Source organism: Aphis gossypii, chromosome 3 (assembly GCF_020184175.1).
Source record: "Aphis gossypii isolate Hap1 chromosome 3, ASM2018417v2, whole genome shotgun sequence".
Lineage (NCBI taxonomy): Eukaryota > Metazoa > Arthropoda > Insecta > Hemiptera > Aphididae > Aphis > Aphis gossypii.
The window spans coordinates 50,139,024-50,157,303 of record NC_065532.1 but is presented as its reverse complement, the minus strand read 5'-3'; the positions used below and the strand labels follow the sequence as shown (position 1 = coordinate 50,157,303).

The 18,280-nt window shown below is 26.7% G+C and overlaps 1 protein-coding gene and 2 long non-coding RNA genes across 6 annotated transcripts; 2 read left to right on the top strand and 1 right to left on the bottom strand.

Moving 5' to 3' along the window:
• Positions 1–923: 923 nt before the first annotated feature.
• On the top strand, positions 924–3,202 carry LOC126550808 (uncharacterized). Its single transcript, XR_007604824.1, has 2 exons — positions 924–1,012; positions 2,874–3,202. It is a non-coding gene; the product is annotated as an uncharacterized LOC126550808 (long non-coding RNA).
• Positions 3,203–4,721: 1,519 nt separating this feature from the next.
• Positions 4,722–18,208, top strand: LOC114130389 (AP-3 complex subunit beta-2). Of its 3 annotated transcripts, none has more exons than XM_027995368.2 (20): positions 4,722–4,870; positions 4,993–5,132; positions 5,980–6,055; positions 6,124–6,294; positions 6,362–6,522; positions 6,638–6,740; positions 6,866–7,012; positions 7,072–7,233; positions 7,527–7,679; positions 7,736–7,929; positions 13,153–13,226; positions 13,341–13,561; positions 13,701–13,959; positions 14,404–14,708; positions 14,806–14,971; positions 15,539–15,660; positions 15,791–15,982; positions 16,828–17,059; positions 17,228–17,357; positions 17,556–18,208. In XM_027995368.2, the coding sequence occupies exons 1-20, from the start codon at positions 4,853–4,855 to the stop codon at positions 17,701–17,703; spliced, it is 3,174 nt and encodes a 1,057-aa protein (XP_027851169.2). In that variant the 5' UTR covers positions 4,722–4,852; the 3' UTR covers positions 17,704–18,208. The 3 variants fall into 3 exon arrangements, with proteins under 3 accessions (XP_027851169.2, XP_027851168.2, XP_050058962.1); XM_027995367.2 differs by having other exon boundaries at positions 4,965–5,132; XM_050203005.1 differs by lacking the exon at positions 4,722–4,870 and having other exon boundaries at positions 4,930–5,132.
• Positions 11,565–13,217, bottom strand: LOC114130390 (uncharacterized). Of its 2 annotated transcripts, XR_003592916.2 has the most exons (4): positions 13,093–13,217; positions 12,588–12,651; positions 11,789–12,271; positions 11,565–11,707 (listed from the first exon to the last, which is right to left on the bottom strand). It is a non-coding gene; the product is annotated as an uncharacterized LOC114130390 (long non-coding RNA). The 2 variants fall into 2 exon arrangements; XR_003592915.2 differs by lacking the exon at positions 13,093–13,217 and having other exon boundaries at positions 12,588–12,948.
• Positions 18,209–18,280: the final 72 nt, after the last annotated feature.

Genomic DNA, 18,280 nt, shown 5'->3' with positions numbered 1-18,280 from the left:
ATCAGTTATCTCTTACCACAGTTCTATTCGCCTAGCATTAATAATGATAAATCAGCTAATGAGTTAGTACAACAGGTATTAAATATATTGATCAGTATTATTAAATAATTAAAAAAATTACAATAGCTACTATCTAATAAATTATTTAGTATATAGTTCAGTGGTTATACATTTGGCCTAGACCCTGCACTCTGCCATCCCATTCATTTCCAGTTCATGATTTCACTAGTGGCAGTTGCATTATCCATTACTTATTACACCTAGTTATATACTTATATGTAAATTATCTATAACTATATAAGTTCAACTGTTTGCGATCTGACATTATGTTATAAAAATAATCAATACCTAATTATTGAAGATGGTATAGACAATAGACTATAGAGTATATATCTTAATTTCAAAATTTTATCCTTTTTAACCTCCTTAGAGTTTGAATTTTAAAAATCCTTTCTTAGCGGATGCCTACATCATAATAGCTATCTAACTTAAGCTTACTCGTAAGTTATATTTTAATGTTACCTACTCATATTTAAAAACTAAAATTAAAATTAATTTTTTTGTATACCTACACATTTTTAAGAGATATACATAAAAAAAAAATTGTTGGTTATTATATAACTTTTTAAAATATATGAGTGAATAAAGTTCATGATACAGAATAATATATACATATATATACTTTTACTATATATAGACTTTGCGTAACAACTTATTAGATATTTCTTTAACATCTGGAATTTTATCATGTTCAATGCTGATCAGTTGCAAAGGTTATCATAATTTATTCTTATTGACTTAATAGTTAATGATGATCTATATCTTGTCTATAATTTTTACACAGTAAATTTGAGTAGGTATATGATAAAGTTAATATAAAATAATATGTACTAAATTTACCGTCTATACACTTATATTAGTTATATTAGTATACATTTGTATATGCAGCTGTATGGCAGTTAAATTTACACATTATAGGTTTCTAGGTATACCTAGAAAATTTAATAAAAAGGTAAATATTTTATTTTTTAAATTTTGAGCTGAGCTGTAAATATATTGATCTTTAATTTTGAAAAAGATATCTGATAAAAAATTATTTCTAATTAAAAGTTCAAAAAGATTTAAATTAAAAATAGGTAACCAGGAAAAACGAACAAATATTTTACGCAAAATTCGTATTCGACAATTTCCTTTTTATTTTTTCTTTACCCATCTTAAAAACAAGTTGGTAGGTAATTTACTCTTTGAGCTGATTATATACTATTTCAAATTTCAGTAACTATAAACATTTTTCATATTATTTATTTATCAATTACAAATTACAGTTATTACACAGTCTCAAAACTTTTAATTAACGTTTTATGTAATAATTTTTATAATATCGCGAAAATGTGTACATTATTTTGTAATGAAAAATGCAGGCTTCATTGAATTATATTAAGGTGCAATGATAAATATAAAACGTGCTGTTAACTAAACGAATAGGCAGTAGCGGCGGTAGGTAGTGTATATAGAGTTAGAGGCCTTAGAGCCATTTTCTATAAATTATAATGATAAAATAAATATAAACTGTTAAATAGGCATTACAAATATTTTTAATACAGTAGTTTGTGCAGAAATAGTTATTTACAATTACAGGTGACAGCCGGCGTGCAACGCTAATGTTTTAATATTTTTATTCACATAATATAATTAATTGTTTCCTAATTTTTCAACGATAATTTAAAAACGTCGATTGTTATCACAATTAAAGATATTAAAAAATATCTATAATCGTGATTGTTATTGATGTATACCTTGATAATATAAGGTAATGCTAGATAATATGTAAATATAGGTACAAATTTTTATTATTTTAACAATTTTATCTGTAATGGACCCCTAGCATGATTTGGATGTTCACTGTCTTAAAATAAATAGGAATCACCATGACGTTTAAATATTGTACAGTAGAATAAAAATTTGCAACAATTTTTAATCGATCACAATTGGTAATCTGCAATATAAATTTCTGTTTTAAACAATACACAATAAAAGAAATCTACAAAACGTCCATTAAAATTTAAAAATCCTAAAATTGTACATGTGCATTGTGCAATGGATTTATTTATCATTTTCAAAAAAGTGCTTTAATTTTTTACGATGCAGATATCCAAACTTAGCTTTTTAAAATGACGAAATTTAATGTGCTAGCTTAAATATTAAAATTCAAATATTTTTTTGTCTTGATCATATGAACGTTTATACTTTCAAATGAAAAAGCTCGACTATCTCATGCAACACAGAGCCAAATTTTTACTGAGTCTGTGAGTAATATAGGTACCTACACATGATTGAAGTATAATTATTGTCTTATTGAATTGCCAAAATATTATCATGATCGTAAGAAGACAATTTAAAACCACCGAATTTACAACGATCCCTTCAAATCAGCATGTAGAAAAATTAATTGTTAAAATTAAAGATAGGTAGGTAGCTATAAGGTAGGAGATATTTATCATATTCTTATACTTACCTACCTACAGTACCTATGTTAATTCATAATTTATTGGTAAAAAACTTTAATTTGAAATTTAATTTAATCCATATTATGTCAGGTGATTATTTTATCATAAGCCACTTATGATTTCAAAAACAACTAACATTTTTGAAAATAATTGTTTCGTACAATTTACAGATGAAATTGTAGCAATGTAAAATCGTTAAGAAACATAATATTATTACCTATATATTAGGTAACAGGTATTTGTGTTGCGTGTATAGTGTATGGATGGTTTTCCCGTAGAATCGTTATCGACAAATTGTTTTGTTTTTTTTATATAAAATTGTATTATTGTTATTATTACTGTTTTTCTTTTTTATGATAAATGTAGGTACCTACGTCAGAAGTTCAGGACGGCTGTTGCGGAGCGCCGGAGCCCGGAGCTCAGTCGTGAGTTGTCTGCCGTCGGTGGTGGGTTAAATGTTCAGTGATTTCGTTTTATTATGCGTAACGCCTAATGGTTTTTTTTCATATACCACACACATTCCCGTTCATAAATAACTATTATACTTACAATATATTTATATTATTTATATAGATAGATAGTTAAGTTTACTAAAAAATAAAACTATATTTTTTAAAAAATATATATTATTTTAATTTAGTTTAATTTAATCTTCTGTCCAATACCTCCGTATGGGTACCTATAATGTGTTAATGTGATCTAGTGTAAAACGGCAAAACCTGTAAAGCGCATACCGAATTAGCAACCGATAGTTTCATAAGGTTAATTTTTAAACATTTCTTAATTATTCCCATGACAAAATTTATATTTTCATAATTATTCCTATCAATTATTAATACAATAATACTTTGATTTTTATATCCACGAGTTTATTTAGTACCTACATGAAATTGTTGATGCTTCCAAAATTCTTACTTCTTATGTCTTGTGTCTATACTGTGTTGACATTGGGCGAATGTTCGCGCGCGTTTCCGCGAATAAAATTATAATTTGACGCGAATTTTAACCGCGTAAAATTATATAGTGTGTATCTAAGCTTTGTGTACTATCAAAAAAAATTCCAGGCGATTTAAAATCGCGTCCGCGCGCGAACTATTCGCCTAGTGTGTAAGAATCTTTTAAAACTACCTATTTTCAATTATTATAAATAATTTATAAAATATTGTATAAAGGACTTGAACTTTATATATTTTTATTTTTTAAAGTATCAAAGTTAACAACTTCATAATTTGATAATTCATCTGGCTTTTTATTTTATTTTTTACGTTTTCTTTGCTCAATAGTCAATAGTAAATACTATTTCAATTTATATATTTTTTTCCCATTATAGCTTTTTCATTTTGTTTTGTCAAAATTATCAGGCATATATTTGTTTAATTTCATCTAAACACACCCATTCAAAAAGTATTTCAAATACTTTTAAGAAAAAGTATTTAAGAACAAATAAAAATACTTGGTATGTATAGGTATTTAAATACTCTTTTTTCATTTTACCTACTTTTTACTAGCTGGTACTTGGTTGGCCAAAAATCAAAATTAATTTTATATAATCTATTTTAAGACTGAGATGTTACATTCAACACCTGTTACTAAACATTTTTTTACCGTTTTTGAGTGAAAAAATATTTTAAACAAAATATTAAATCTTTCAAAAAAATATTTGATGACTGATGAGTACCTAATTCGTTTAAATTTTGAAAAGTATTTGATTTTCAAATACAAATACCTCCGAAACGGTATTTAATTACATTTACTCAAATACTTTACAAGACTGAATTTATATAGGTATTAAGTACCTATATAATAATATTAATTATACGTAATATTACATTTTATCATATTGTGTTAAATATTAATGTCTTCTTTCTAAACAGTAATTTCAACACTGAAGAGGGTTCAGTCAGCGAATATATTTTTTTTTTTTATAGTAAGTTTGTTCTTTGGTAGTACCTAACTGCCGAAGTACCAATGCCAAATACCGATTTAGACAGGTCACTACCCGCCACTGATCTATCACACTTAATACAATCCTATCCATTTGTATAATAATAAATAATAATATTATCACAACTATCATTGTAATTAGTTTCTTATCAAATCCTACGTATTCACGTAACCACCAACAGCGGTGATAACAACTACTCACAAGCACAGTTTTAAAGTTCAGTGTTCACTCGACACCAACACCTACCTGTATTGCTGTATAACAATTGGTTTCACTATTTATTGCTATACGTTTGAATGTAATCCACTACAGTAGTTTAGGTCATAAAGCTTACAACAGATTTATTTTTAAATAATTGAATTAACTACTTATTGATTCCAATTGGATTCCCATTACCCACATGAATTCTTCATCTACTGTAAGTAAACAATTATTATTATTAATTTAGGATCAGTACGTTTTTAGAGTTTTCATTCAATATACATCATTATAATGATCCATGTACTACCAAGATCTTCAATGCTTTCAATTTCACCACAGAATTATAGTAACATGTCGAGTGGCACCAATGGATCGTATGACAAGAATGGTTTGTCATCATCTACAACTGGGGATGGTGATTATGCGAGTGATCCAGCTTCAGGAGGACTGTCATCCTTTTTTGTGTCTGATTATAAAAAGTAAGTTTCTACTAACTAAGGATGTTGGAAAATACATTTATAACTGACAAACATTTAGTTGTTCATTTCATCTATAATTTTAATTATTAACCATGAGTGTAATTTTAAAATGCATTTAATTTCAAAAATGTCTGTTTAAATATTTTTCTATAAAAATTATTTAAATATAAAGAATAAGTACAAAGTTATTTCACACGTATCTTCTATTAATAATAATACTTTAATAAAGGATATTATCTTAGTAACCATTGTACCTAAATTATTTAACTTTATTTAGTTTTTATTGGAGTTTGAATGTTTTAATATTTAATAATTATTATTACTGTATAATATATACTGAATTATTATAAATAAAAATATAGGCATACCCTCAAATCCTTTAACTAGATATTAACTTATGATATTTTTCTAATAATTAAAATAAACTATAAATCAAAATGATATAAAATTGAAAAAAAAAATTGTGACCAAATGAAATAGTTGAATACTTTTAGGATTGTTACTTATTCACTACATAAGTCTTTGACATACCTATTATAGTTTCTTAATTGTTTCATATTAATAAATTAAAAATTAAAAAATTAACTAAACTAATTTGATCTATTTTCTCAGATGACATATACCTATTTTATGGTATAAAATTAAATATTAATTTTTCAAATTTTCAAAATTTGTAGATTTAATATATGAATTTTAATGGATTTATGCTATATTTTTAATACATTAACAATAACTATTACATCCAAATCTAATTCTAGTTATTATATTTGTTATTTTTTTATGTTTAGTAAATTAAATCTATATTAAATATATTATGTACTCATTTAAATATTAATATTTTTACCAGGCATGATGATTTGAAACAAATGTTAGATTCTGCGAAAGATGGACCAAAGTTGGAAGCTATGAAACGAATTATTGGTGTAATATATACTATTACAATATTAAAATTATTGATAAAATTATTTGATAAAAATGTTTATAATTTTAGATGATTGCCAAAGGAAGAGATGCGTCAGAACTGTTTCCAGCTGTTGTTAAAAATGTAGTCTCTAAGAATATTGAAGTAAAAAAACTAGTATATGTATATTTAGTTCGTTATGCTGAACAACAACAAGATTTAGCACTTTTATCTATATCTACATTCCAAAGAGCATTAAAGGTATTTAAATGAAATAATATAAATTAAAGTTTAAAACAATAAGTGATTATATATTTTATAATTTTAGGACCCAAATCAATTAATACGGGCTTCTGCTCTTAGAGTATTGTCAAGTATAAGAGTAGTAATGATTGTTCCAATTGTCATGTTAGCCATTAAAGATTCAGCTGCTGATATGTCACCATATGTTCGTAAAACTGCCGCGCACGCTATTCCCAAATTATACTGGTAATTTAGAAATTCTATAATTTTAGTTATAAAAAGCCCAGAATTGTTATTTTACTTTTATTTTTAATTATAAACAAAAATACTTAATAATACTTAATTTGTAATTTTATTTTAGTTTGGACCCTGATCAGAAAGAAGAACTTATTACAGTAATAGAAAAATTATTAGCTGATAAATCAACACTCGTGGTTGGATCAACAGTTATGGCGTTTGAAGAGGTATTTTATACAATTTTTAAACAGCAATTATTTATTTTACCAACAATTACATTTAATACTAAATATGATTGCCTTTAAAATATATTAAATATTAAACATAAATATCATTATAAATAATTGTTTAGGTTTGTCCCGAAAGAATTGATCTTATACACAAAATTTATAGAAAACTTTGCAACCTGTTGGTTGATATTGATGAATGGGGACAAGTAATTATTGTTAACATGTTAACTAGATATGGCCGTACTCAATTTGTCAATCCTAATAAAAATGTAAGAATAATACACAATTTTTTATTGAACTAAAAAAATTAATTAATATATATTTACAGGATACAGATGAATGTCCAAAAATCCAAAATTCTAACTTGGATAGCTCTGATTTATCTAGTTGTGAAGAGGCTGGTATAGATGATAAATCAACCGTATTGGATCAAGACCATCGTCTTTTGCTTAGAAATGCTAAGCCTTTGTTTCAAAGCAGAAACGCCTCTGTAAATTTTTATTAAATGTTTAATTGAATTGAATTTGAATTTTGAAAAGAACCAACCTCTTTCAATATTTAAATTAAAAATTCCCTAGGATTAATTTCGAAAGGGATTTATCTCAGAAAACTTAATCGAATTTCCATTTAACAGTATTATTTTGTATGGATATGACATTACAAAATTGTCTGTTCTTATAGAAAACAAATTTCTAAAATAGGTTACTTAATTCCTTTTTGCTTGATAATTATGATATTTATAAAAAATTATATTTGACTCTTTACTTTTATATTTATTATAAGGTGGTGATGAGTGTGGCACAGTTATATCATCATTTAGCTCCAAAATCAGAAGTTAATGTGATAGCTAAAGCATTAATCCGCTTATTAAGAAGTCACAGAGAAGTTCAATCAGTTGTACTAAATTCTATTGCATCTATTTCAATAGCTAGAAAGGTATTTTTTTGATAAATTTAGTAATTAATGAGTTATTTACAATTTGATATTTTCAGAGTATGTTTGAACCATTTTTGAAGAGTTTTTTTGTCAGATCTAATGATCCTACACATATAAAATTATTAAAACTTGACATCATGACAAATTTGGCAAATGAAACAAGTATATCTACAATACTTAGAGAAGTTCAAACATACATATCCAGCACAGATAAGCAGTTTGTTGCTGCTGCTATCCAAGCTATTGGAAGGTAAATTATATTTAATTATTTATTTAAATTTTAAGTGCGTTTGAGTTTTAAATTTTTACGAAATCGCGGAACGATCAAAATTTATCTTCAAAAAAATTAAAATATTTGTTATAATTCGAAAAGTATAAGTCGTAGATACTTGAAAATTTCACCAGTTATTTAGATTGGCATTTTCTTTACATGATTTAATTTTCAAAATATTTTGCTTATTTATAGCAATATTTATATTATTTATTGGCATTTAAAATATTCGTTTTTGTTTATTTTTTTTTTTGTATAAATATCGATTTAATTTTTTTGGCCGAGTTAAAATACTTGTAAATTCAATTTCGAAGTTCCTCATAAGTTAGTCTTATATAGTGGTTTAAAAATTATAACAATGCATAGACAGAATTTATTAGCATTTTAAGTTCCAATATCGACAAAAATTCGTCAAAATGATGAATAATTGTAAATTATTTTGTAGGTATAATTTAAAAAAAGCTTTTGTATAAATAGTTAAGATTTGAAAATTTAATACAAGGTTTTCCACAAGTTAGGCTTACAATAATTATAAAAGAACTTAAATTTTGGTGTATTCAGACCATTAAGACATAAACCACCTTTTTCACCAACCACTGGAAATTATATCCTAGGCTGACAAATTATCTCCATTCAGAATCGTTTTTCGTATTCATTGATACCTCTCATTGGATTCAAATAAAATTCATAAATTATAGTGACCTACTGTTATACAGCAGATCGTTACTCACTTGATCACTTTATTATTATTTTTTTAAAGTACAAGGTATTATAGTTTTTAACCTCAAAGTATTAATTAGATTGATACCAGAAAACATTTTGTGTGTGAAGATCAAAGTATTTTTCTCCTAAAATACACTCACATACACAAAAAAAAAAAAAAATTAAAAAGTTTTATGACCCCACAAATATGTTTTTGATTTAAACAAAATAATTAATACTATTTAATCATCGTTAAAATTCGTAATTTTATTCAAATTTATATTTCTTTAAATGTCTAAAAAAATAATTATGCCGTAACTATATTTATTAGATTTTTTATTTCTAGTATGGAAGTAGTAGAAATATTAAATTAAATTTTCTAACTAAGTATAAAAATTAAAGATTTTTCAAATTACTACTATTACATAGGTAGTTACTTTCGTGATTTTAATAATTTTTAAAAATATTAACTCATTCAATCATTTTTTTTTACTGACGAGTAGAATTTCTTATGCTCAAAAAGTCAAAATATTTTAAAATGATACAATTTATAGAAAATGATTGTATAAATACTTTGTGAAAATTTTAGTTAGTTTTTACAATTAGATTTTCATTTTTAAATTATAAGAAAATAAAGAAATAAATTTTGTTAAAAACTGGTTTAGCGTAAAAATTACCATTTTTCCGTAATTCCCCCCCCCCCCCCCCCCCGGATAATTAATAAAAATAGTGAGCATTTTTAATTTGACCTCGCTTAAGTTTAAAATAAAAACATTTTTACTAAGTACTCCTAAGATGTTGTCAAATAGAAAAAAAACATATTGTTATAAAATCATTACATCATTCCATTTAGAATCTAAATTTAATAAATAAAAAACTCATTATTATAAAATCAATACATCCATTATTCCATTTAGAGTATAAAAAATAAATATTTTTAAATTAAAACTATACTAGTTTAGTTATAACTTATAAATAGTATATTAGGTGCAGGGATCTATTACCTGTCATCACCTATTACCTATTAATAAGAATATTTAAATACTCCACAAATAGATCTTTTAAATAATCGTCAAAAACCGATGATAAGAATCAATTTAATTGTTTACGTTAATAATTTTACATCAAAACATTACTTGACAAAAAGGAAATAATAAGTTGATTGATAAAAATATGGAGACAATGTCATTATTGTTTCCAGTTGATTTAATAAGGGTAAAAATAATAATAATAAAAACAGGTCAAGGAAAAATAATGATTGGCATAAAAAAATCTAACAAAAGTAGGAACGTTCGGGACAAAGTGGGGACACTAACCTTTAAAGACTTATAAGTTATAAGTCACTTATAAAATGAAAAATAGTTGATTTTTGAACCTTAGACTTATAATATTATTTAGGAAGTAGCTATTACTATACGTATGTTTAATTTTGAATTATGTGACTAATTAAGTTTTATTAGAAACTTTTGCTCTGTACCTTTGAGTTCAGCGGGGAAGTTTAAAAATAATAATACATCTTCATAAATAATTATATAATTTATTAAAATAAAAATTTCAAACTAAAATCCATTTTTATTTTATATAAAAATTAATAACAAAGCCGCAGATAAAATTTTTTTTATGTACGCACCGTGGAAATATCCCTAATGATGTACTTAACCTGTAGCTGTGAGTTACATGTATATAGGTACTCACAAATTTATTTTATACAATTATTTGTATGTTAAAATATTCTACAGATTCTATACGGAACTTAGGCATAACAATAAACATTGTTAAAAACCGTTTTATTTCATAAATTCATAATGAATACAATTTTTTTTTAAACTATAGGTACTTTGGTATTTCAATTTATTGACAATATAAATTTCGACTAGTTTTTGTGTATGATTTATAAATGAATTATTACTATTAATATTTATTAATGTATAATTGTTTATGATCAGTTGCAATATAAATCCAATTTCTATCATAACCATTGGTAATAACCATTCTGTAGGGTAGTAAATATATAATGATGTCATAGGCGCCCGCAGAAATTTTTCTAGGAAGGGGCAATGTTAGGATTTTTTTTTATGACAAATAGCAATTTATTTATTTTAAAACATATTTTTGAAAAGCCAGGGGGGCCAAATGCCCCAGCTTGCCCCCCTTCAGGGCGCCTTTGAGTGATTTCATCCATAATATGATTCCCGGTACCTGCCAGAACCCCATTCTGTTCCACGTTCCTAATTACTAATTAGTATAATAAAAATTTAATTAAACTGTAGAAAAAATATATTAGGCGTTTTTTTTTTAAGACATCATTCAATAAGTTACTTGGTGCTAACAACACTTTCTCGTGTTTTACTCATCATAATTCGTAAATAACCGTTATTCAATTATGTATACCTAGTTGAAACTCCAATTATACAATAAACCGAGACTCGTGACTAGAAATTCCACGTGGTGTTCATTATAAAAAAATTTACATTTTCGCATTGTACATTTTTCCAAATGATCTTTATGGAATTACCGTCAAATAACGATCTTTATCGAGTTTTTTTTTTTTAGGGGACACACACTATGTCTAAAATTTTACCAAATATACTACCAAAAAGGAAAAAATTAACAAACTATTTTATGTTTTTAACGCAAATAATTTATTTATATATTTGGTCATTCATCAAGTTAATACATATTTATATAATAATGAATAATAATTTAATAACATCATATAAACAGATATTTTAGAACAAAAAACATTTTATAAGTGTATAAAATAGTGACAATTGTAGAAAATTAATTTGACTAATCTGCAATGTTGCAATCTTCTTGGTGATTTTTTTCCAAAATCCTCAATGATTTCACTTTCTGAAGTGTCTTCTTTTTTTATTTATGTTTACGAATCCGTTTAGTCTATTTTCAGTCATTGTTGGCCTTAAGTATGTTTTCAGTCGTTCTGAACTCGAAAAAGTATACGTTCTGCCGCAAAAAAAATAAATAACCAATACGGCCAATGAGGGGGGCATGACCCATTTGCACCCTTGTATATACGCTACTGCCGTTGATTGAACTAAAATAATATAAAAAATGAAAATTCTAAATAAATAGAGTAAATTGAATGTTAATATGTTTCAATATTCGTAAAATTTACCAATTTTATGACTTTCCCTCTAATACAGACGCCGTTATATAGATACTACGTTGATTACATTATTTTTATAGTGGAATAGACTATTTTGTTTTTCCGCATATGTCACCCACCTGTTAACTTCCTTTAGTATATATCTACTTCAAACGAACACGACGTCGGCGAATGATTGAGTTTATAAATATATATATATATATACATTAACACAAACACGTGTTGATTTATGTACTATATTGTGATAGCCATTGACGACAAGAAATCGTTCTCTTACGATCTTTATACGCTCGATTAATCATTCTTCCGATTCCATTCGTGATCTCGATTTTCGATCTGAAAATATAGAACTCATCAACACGCGTTAAGTTTCTCTATTCCTATACATTACAGCATTATCTAATTTGCTTTTCAATTTTACGGCCTTCCTCGTCAAACCTTTAGGGTTTACAATTCTTGTCGTGATTTCTTGTTGATCGATCTAAATCGGTCCTGAAAATGACCAAATGATAGGTAGTCAGTTTTCTATAAAAAATTATATGATTATATAATATTTATAATATTTTAATTAACAGTTGATGTATATTTTGTCAAAAATATTTCTATATATTATTCTTTATGCATACTATCGACAATCATAATATAAAACTCATTACATAATTAAAATAATTAAAAATCACCTCTGACAGAACACAAATAAAGTTTTATTATACATTTAAGTTCGATAAAAGTTAAATTACCTAACTGATTCAATAATTCTAAATTAAACAAAACTAAACGTAAACATAAATTTATTGTTATACACTACTTGAAGTAAAATGAAGGATGAATATGTGTTTTCTCAATGGCTTATTCTAGAAGTGCTTATTTTTCTGAAAAATAAAAGATTGTTCGTTACTTCATTAGCTACGACCCTCTTTAAACTTTGAATTCACACTTTTAATTAAAATTATTTAATTTTTTTAAGACTGAGTAATTGTTTTTTATTAAACGTAAATAGAAAATCTAATGAATAATTTAACACAAAATATATTTCGTTAATATTTAATACCAAAACTGAAACATAAACAATAGTATAATAAGTGAATTTACTCTAATTATTAGTTGAAAAATTAATACATTTAATTATATTAATTAACAAAGTAAGTCAATAATGATAGATCAATTATCATTACGTTTTCAACAAAATAAAAACTATCAAAATAGAAAAAAATGGTTTTTAATTTTTTTAAATTATTAAAAATTAACAACATACATAAAAATTCTCAAAATAATAAACATATTGTGTTACATATTATATAACTTTGATTTACTCGATTTTAGAGTTGTATAAATGAACATCTGATGTGCAATATGAACATTTTTATTTTCAGATGTGCTTCGAACATCAAAGAAGTCACAGAGACGTGTCTTAGTGGGCTGGTCTCCATGTTATCGAGTCGTGACGGTAATTTCCAATAGCATTATAGATTCGAAATCGCTTGTACACAAATTACGAGTGTACATTAAGTGTGTGTTTTTTTATTGATTTTCCGTTATAATTATATTTTTTACTTTTTAGAAGCGGTAGTAGCCGAAAGCGTTGTCGTCATAAAAAAATTGTTACAAAACCAACCCGAAGCACACTGCGATATAATAAGACACATGGCTCGATTGATGGACTCCATAGCCGTGCCCCAAGCGAGGGCATCAATTTTATGGTTGCTCGGAGAGTACTCGCAATTGGTATCCACCATAGCGCCCGACGTTCTTAGGAAAGTTGCAAAAACATACATCAACGAGGTAAACTTTTAAAATGATTCGATATCGTGACGTGTACCTATACTAGGTATATTTATAGTGCACTGGACACGACTCGTCTCTATTTGCGGGCATTACAGATATTTTAATTCGCTGTTTATTGTTGCGTGTGTGTGCATAGGAAGATATAGTGAAATTACAGATAATGAATTTAGCGGTCAAATTATTTTTGACGAATCCCGCGCAGACAACATTATTATGCCAGTACGTGTTGAAACAAGCCAAATACGATCAAAACTACGACATTCGAGATCGTTCGAGATTTTTGAACAACATACTTTTTCCTCCCGAACAATTCAAGGACAGCATATTGAGCAAACATGCAAATAACATATTTTTAGCTGAAAAACCCGCTCCGTTACTACAGTCCAATTTCGTGGGTAATTATTTTTTTCAAAAAACATTTAACAAACAACAAGTTTCAGGTTATTGTTAATGATTAATTTAAAACTTTAAAATAATTAAACTTTGGATTATTTTTTAGAGTATATTTTGATAGTTTTTACGTATTTAAATCTGGACCCTAATTATTATCAACCAAATATATTAATTGGTTAACTTTGATACTGAGGAATTTTTTTCTTAAAAAGATTTTTTTTGTAATTTGCAGATTTTATTAACTACACATAAGTAGTTTGTCTGTGGTCTGGCAACAGACAATACTAATGACAGTATAATATCAATTTACGTTTACGTTTCATAATATCATATTATAATATACATAATTATTATTATATGCAATATAAATCCTTATTTTTAGTATTTTCGGTTTATATATGTCTCACACATATAATTAATATAACATGTGAATCTTATAATCATAGATCGGGAAGAATATCAAATGGGCTCATTATCACATTACATCAATAGCAGAGCAATCGGATACCAAGATTTACCTCAGTTCCCCGATTTGCCGACGGATTCGAGCGTTCGTTGCGTAGCTCTGCCGGAAGAACAAGAGAAGCCTGCTAAACAGAAGACCGAACGGTCGTCCAATAATAAGAAGAAAACGTTTTATTCTGATTCCGAAAATAATTCCGAAGACGACAGTTCAGAAGAATCGGACGATTCTGACGACGATACCACCGACTCGTCGTCGGATTCTTCTTACGAAAAAATCGAACCGGAGGTAAAGTGATCGGAGAGAGGGTTCAGGGTTAAATAGAATATAGGAATGATAGTATAGATAACGATATTAATTATGTTTTTTGAAATTTATACAATAGACGAACAAAAATCAGGGACGTTTTGTCGATTCTGATGTGAATAGCAGCTCAGACAGCGAATCCGTTGAGAGCGATAGTAGCGATGAACATCCCGTTGCTGTACAAAAAAATGTCCCCAAGCCACCAGCCAAGAGCAATGTAGACTTGTTATTGGAACTAGATGACTGTGAGTTTTTAAAATTACTTTATTATGTTTTTATACCCAATAGATATAATTTACAGCAAAAATGCCAAGCATGTGGTCCTGCGACTTATTTTTATGCGGCCCCAAGTCCAAAGTATAAAAATATTTAATTGTTCATATTAAATAATAATAATAATATTTTTTTTTGCGGTACACAAAATTGTTTGTGTAAATGTTTTGGCCTAAATAATATTTTTAATTTGACGTACCTGATGTACAGAGTCTTTCGAATATTAATATTTATAATATAATATAATATTATATTATATTATGATATAATATAATATCTTATACTCCACTCCATGATATGAAAGACCTTGTGTACGCATAAGTATGTAATATGTCCCGGAACGATTGTTACCTGGTATAATGTCCACAATAAAAGATGTGCACGACTCCAAAAACTATTTTTCCTACTATCGAAATTTAACTAAAATTGCAATCATTCTGAGGAGATATTTACTGTGCGTCTAAATTCTAAACGACCTAAAGTGTTATTATTGTAATATAAAACTGATACAATTTTTCTTATCATTTGAATAAACCTAGTTGCCCCAGTCGGACAAACTACGTTGGTACCGTCATTTGGGGATATTCTCTCTCCGTTGAGCAGTAATCAATCATCGTCACTTCCCACTACACAACAACTAACTCAGCAAAATGTCAGAAAGGTATGTTTGAAACAGAAACTGGCTACTGTATACATTATACATAGAATGTACACTAATATTTTAACTATTAACAGATACATTAGTTTAAAAAAAATTTTACTACTGTGTGTTTTATGTTTATAATATATAGACGGTACCTCCAAGTTTCGTGCCATCCGCGAAAACAGAAATATTGAACAAAATTAACGGACATAATGAACTGAGTATACTGGCGCGATTCACAAGAAGTCCTCACGCAATGCCGAAAATGATCAGCGTGGAATTGACCCTCACCAATCATGATAATAAAGAAGCTCTCACCAACATTCACTGGACTCAAAAGGTATTTATAAGTACACAGTGATAGTTTTCAATTCTATACAAACACACGCACATACTTATATATATTATGTTTATAAACGAGTGTTATAGAAATAACTAGCTTGTATGATTTTAATTTTAATTGGTAGGTATTAAAAAAAAAAAAAAGAAAATGAAAATTGACAACGAAATTTATTGATAGTTATAACTATAATTACATATTTTATCAAATCTTATTTTTTTCATGGTATACATTCTACATGTAAATTGAGTAATATGAATATTTAAATATAGAGAGAGACAAATATAGACAATCGTAAGGTAGACTGTAAACAAACGTCGTCTACGCCCATTTGAGAAGCGAAATCAATGTTATATGATATTTTCTTTATTGCCATACACATATAGATCACATAATCTATGTTAGGACGTACGTAAGTACTATTATATTAATTAATAATTATTATAAAATATATGGTAATCAAATATAATTATTGATCTCGATTTTGCCTTCTTTAAAATTAGCGTATTGACGGTTTTTACAAAGGTTGGTTGTTTTTCTTGCAGCAATACGGAATTCAAAATTCGACATTATTTTAATTTAATTTTTTGAAGAAGAACTAGTAGAACTAAAGTTTATACATAATTTTTAAATAGTTACACATTTATAATATACAACTAAAAATTACATTATTACTAAATGCTCATCATACGCTAATATGTTATACCTCATCACCACTCGTTATATCCACCACTATTATTATCTGTAGTAAAGTTTTCATACTCCGCAGTATGTATATTGTATATCCATCGGTAGGTATTAGGAACTTGTTTTAATAAAATGTGTTTTTATACGTGCCTATATAGAGTTCCGACTTGAGTATTTATAATTCGGCCCCGATCATGCAATTGTTGCCGGGTTCGGTAACCTTGGGTGCACTCGGAGTCGACTACAAGGATTCCATTCAACCTCTCGTTTTGGAAGTCTCCTGGTTCATCGCCGGTATGGAACGCAAAAGCGACGTCGTATTGCGTGTTCCCGCCGGTGAACTCGTTCAGCCGCTATCCATGAGCGAGGACGACTTTATCGGCGAACAAGGTAAACAAAAATTAGTTTAAACAAAAATAGATGGGTCCTGATTTTTTTTTCAATTTTCATTATTATAATCGTTAAATTGATGAATTAAAAAAAAAGCGACCTTTGACTTTTAATATTATATCACGCGTTTAGTTTTCACACTAAATAATAATAATATTTTGTATTTAGTAAAACTTAAAGGGATGAACGAGCACATGGCACAAGTAACTTTGAAAAATGTTAATTTAGAAATACAAAAAGCCGTATTTGAAATATTCAATGTTGCACGTGTTATTACGGAAGAACAAAATATATTCAGGTACACATTTATTTGTCAATATTATTACATGTTCGTTGAAGAAACAACAATAATATTATTAAAATAATAAACTTTAGCACATAAGAAACAAACGCTTTAATACAAATAACATAATTTTTTCACGTTTTGATAATTTCAAAAATAATGTTTCATTCCAGTGGACAATTTTAATTATCATAATTGATGTTCATATTTCAGGTTCAGTGGTCAGACGTTGTCATCTAATTGTCTTGTGTTACTTACTATTACCAAACAAGAGTCTTTGGCAACGGTATGTGTTAATTGTGAGAAAATGGTCATTGGTTCGGTTCTTTTAAACGAAATAAAAGGACTGTTATCTCAGTGAATACCAAACTACAAATGTCGATTAATAAAAAATTACTATTCCAGTACAATAGGTATGTTATATTATATATTTTTAAATAATTTTATGCATAAGAATGATCTTGAATCACAATATTTGTTTTTTTTTTTATATATATTTTCCGAATTGTATTTACGATTTGTATGTTATCAATATGAATATAAAAATAAGTTCATAAAATAATTATTAAACAACGATTATATATATGTAAACGAATCTATACACATATAAGACATAAACTATTTTTTTTTTATATAGTTATACTATAAGTGAATTCATATAATATATATTTTATTTAAATTATTTAATATTTTAAAGTGTTAACATAAAAAATTGTATATAATAAAAAAATGCTTATACAATTGAAACTTTTTAAATTGTTTTTGTTTTAACAACATTCTGAAGATTTATTCTTAGTAATATATTATCATAACAGCATGTTGAAATACCACAATACTGGTGTAATATATTATGACTTAACTTTATATTATTATGATTTATGATGTTATAAGTATTGTTGTCGAGTAAAAAAAAAAATTATACTACGTATATATTATAT

What these genes read in the sequence shown, in the direction of transcription:
- LOC114130389 (XM_050203005.1), top strand. Translation starts at nt 4,945, where the DNA reads ATGATCCATGTACTACCAAGATCTTCAATGCTTTCAATTTCACCACAG. An exon ending in CAGTTATGGCGTTTGAAGAG is followed by an intron (nt 6,741 to 6,865) that starts GTATTTTATACA and finishes ATAATTGTTTAG; the next exon opens with GTTTGTCCCGAAAGAATTGA. An exon ending in CATGTTATCGAGTCGTGACG is followed by an intron (nt 13,227 to 13,340) that starts GTAATTTCCAAT and finishes TTTACTTTTTAG; the next exon opens with AAGCGGTAGTAGCCGAAAGC.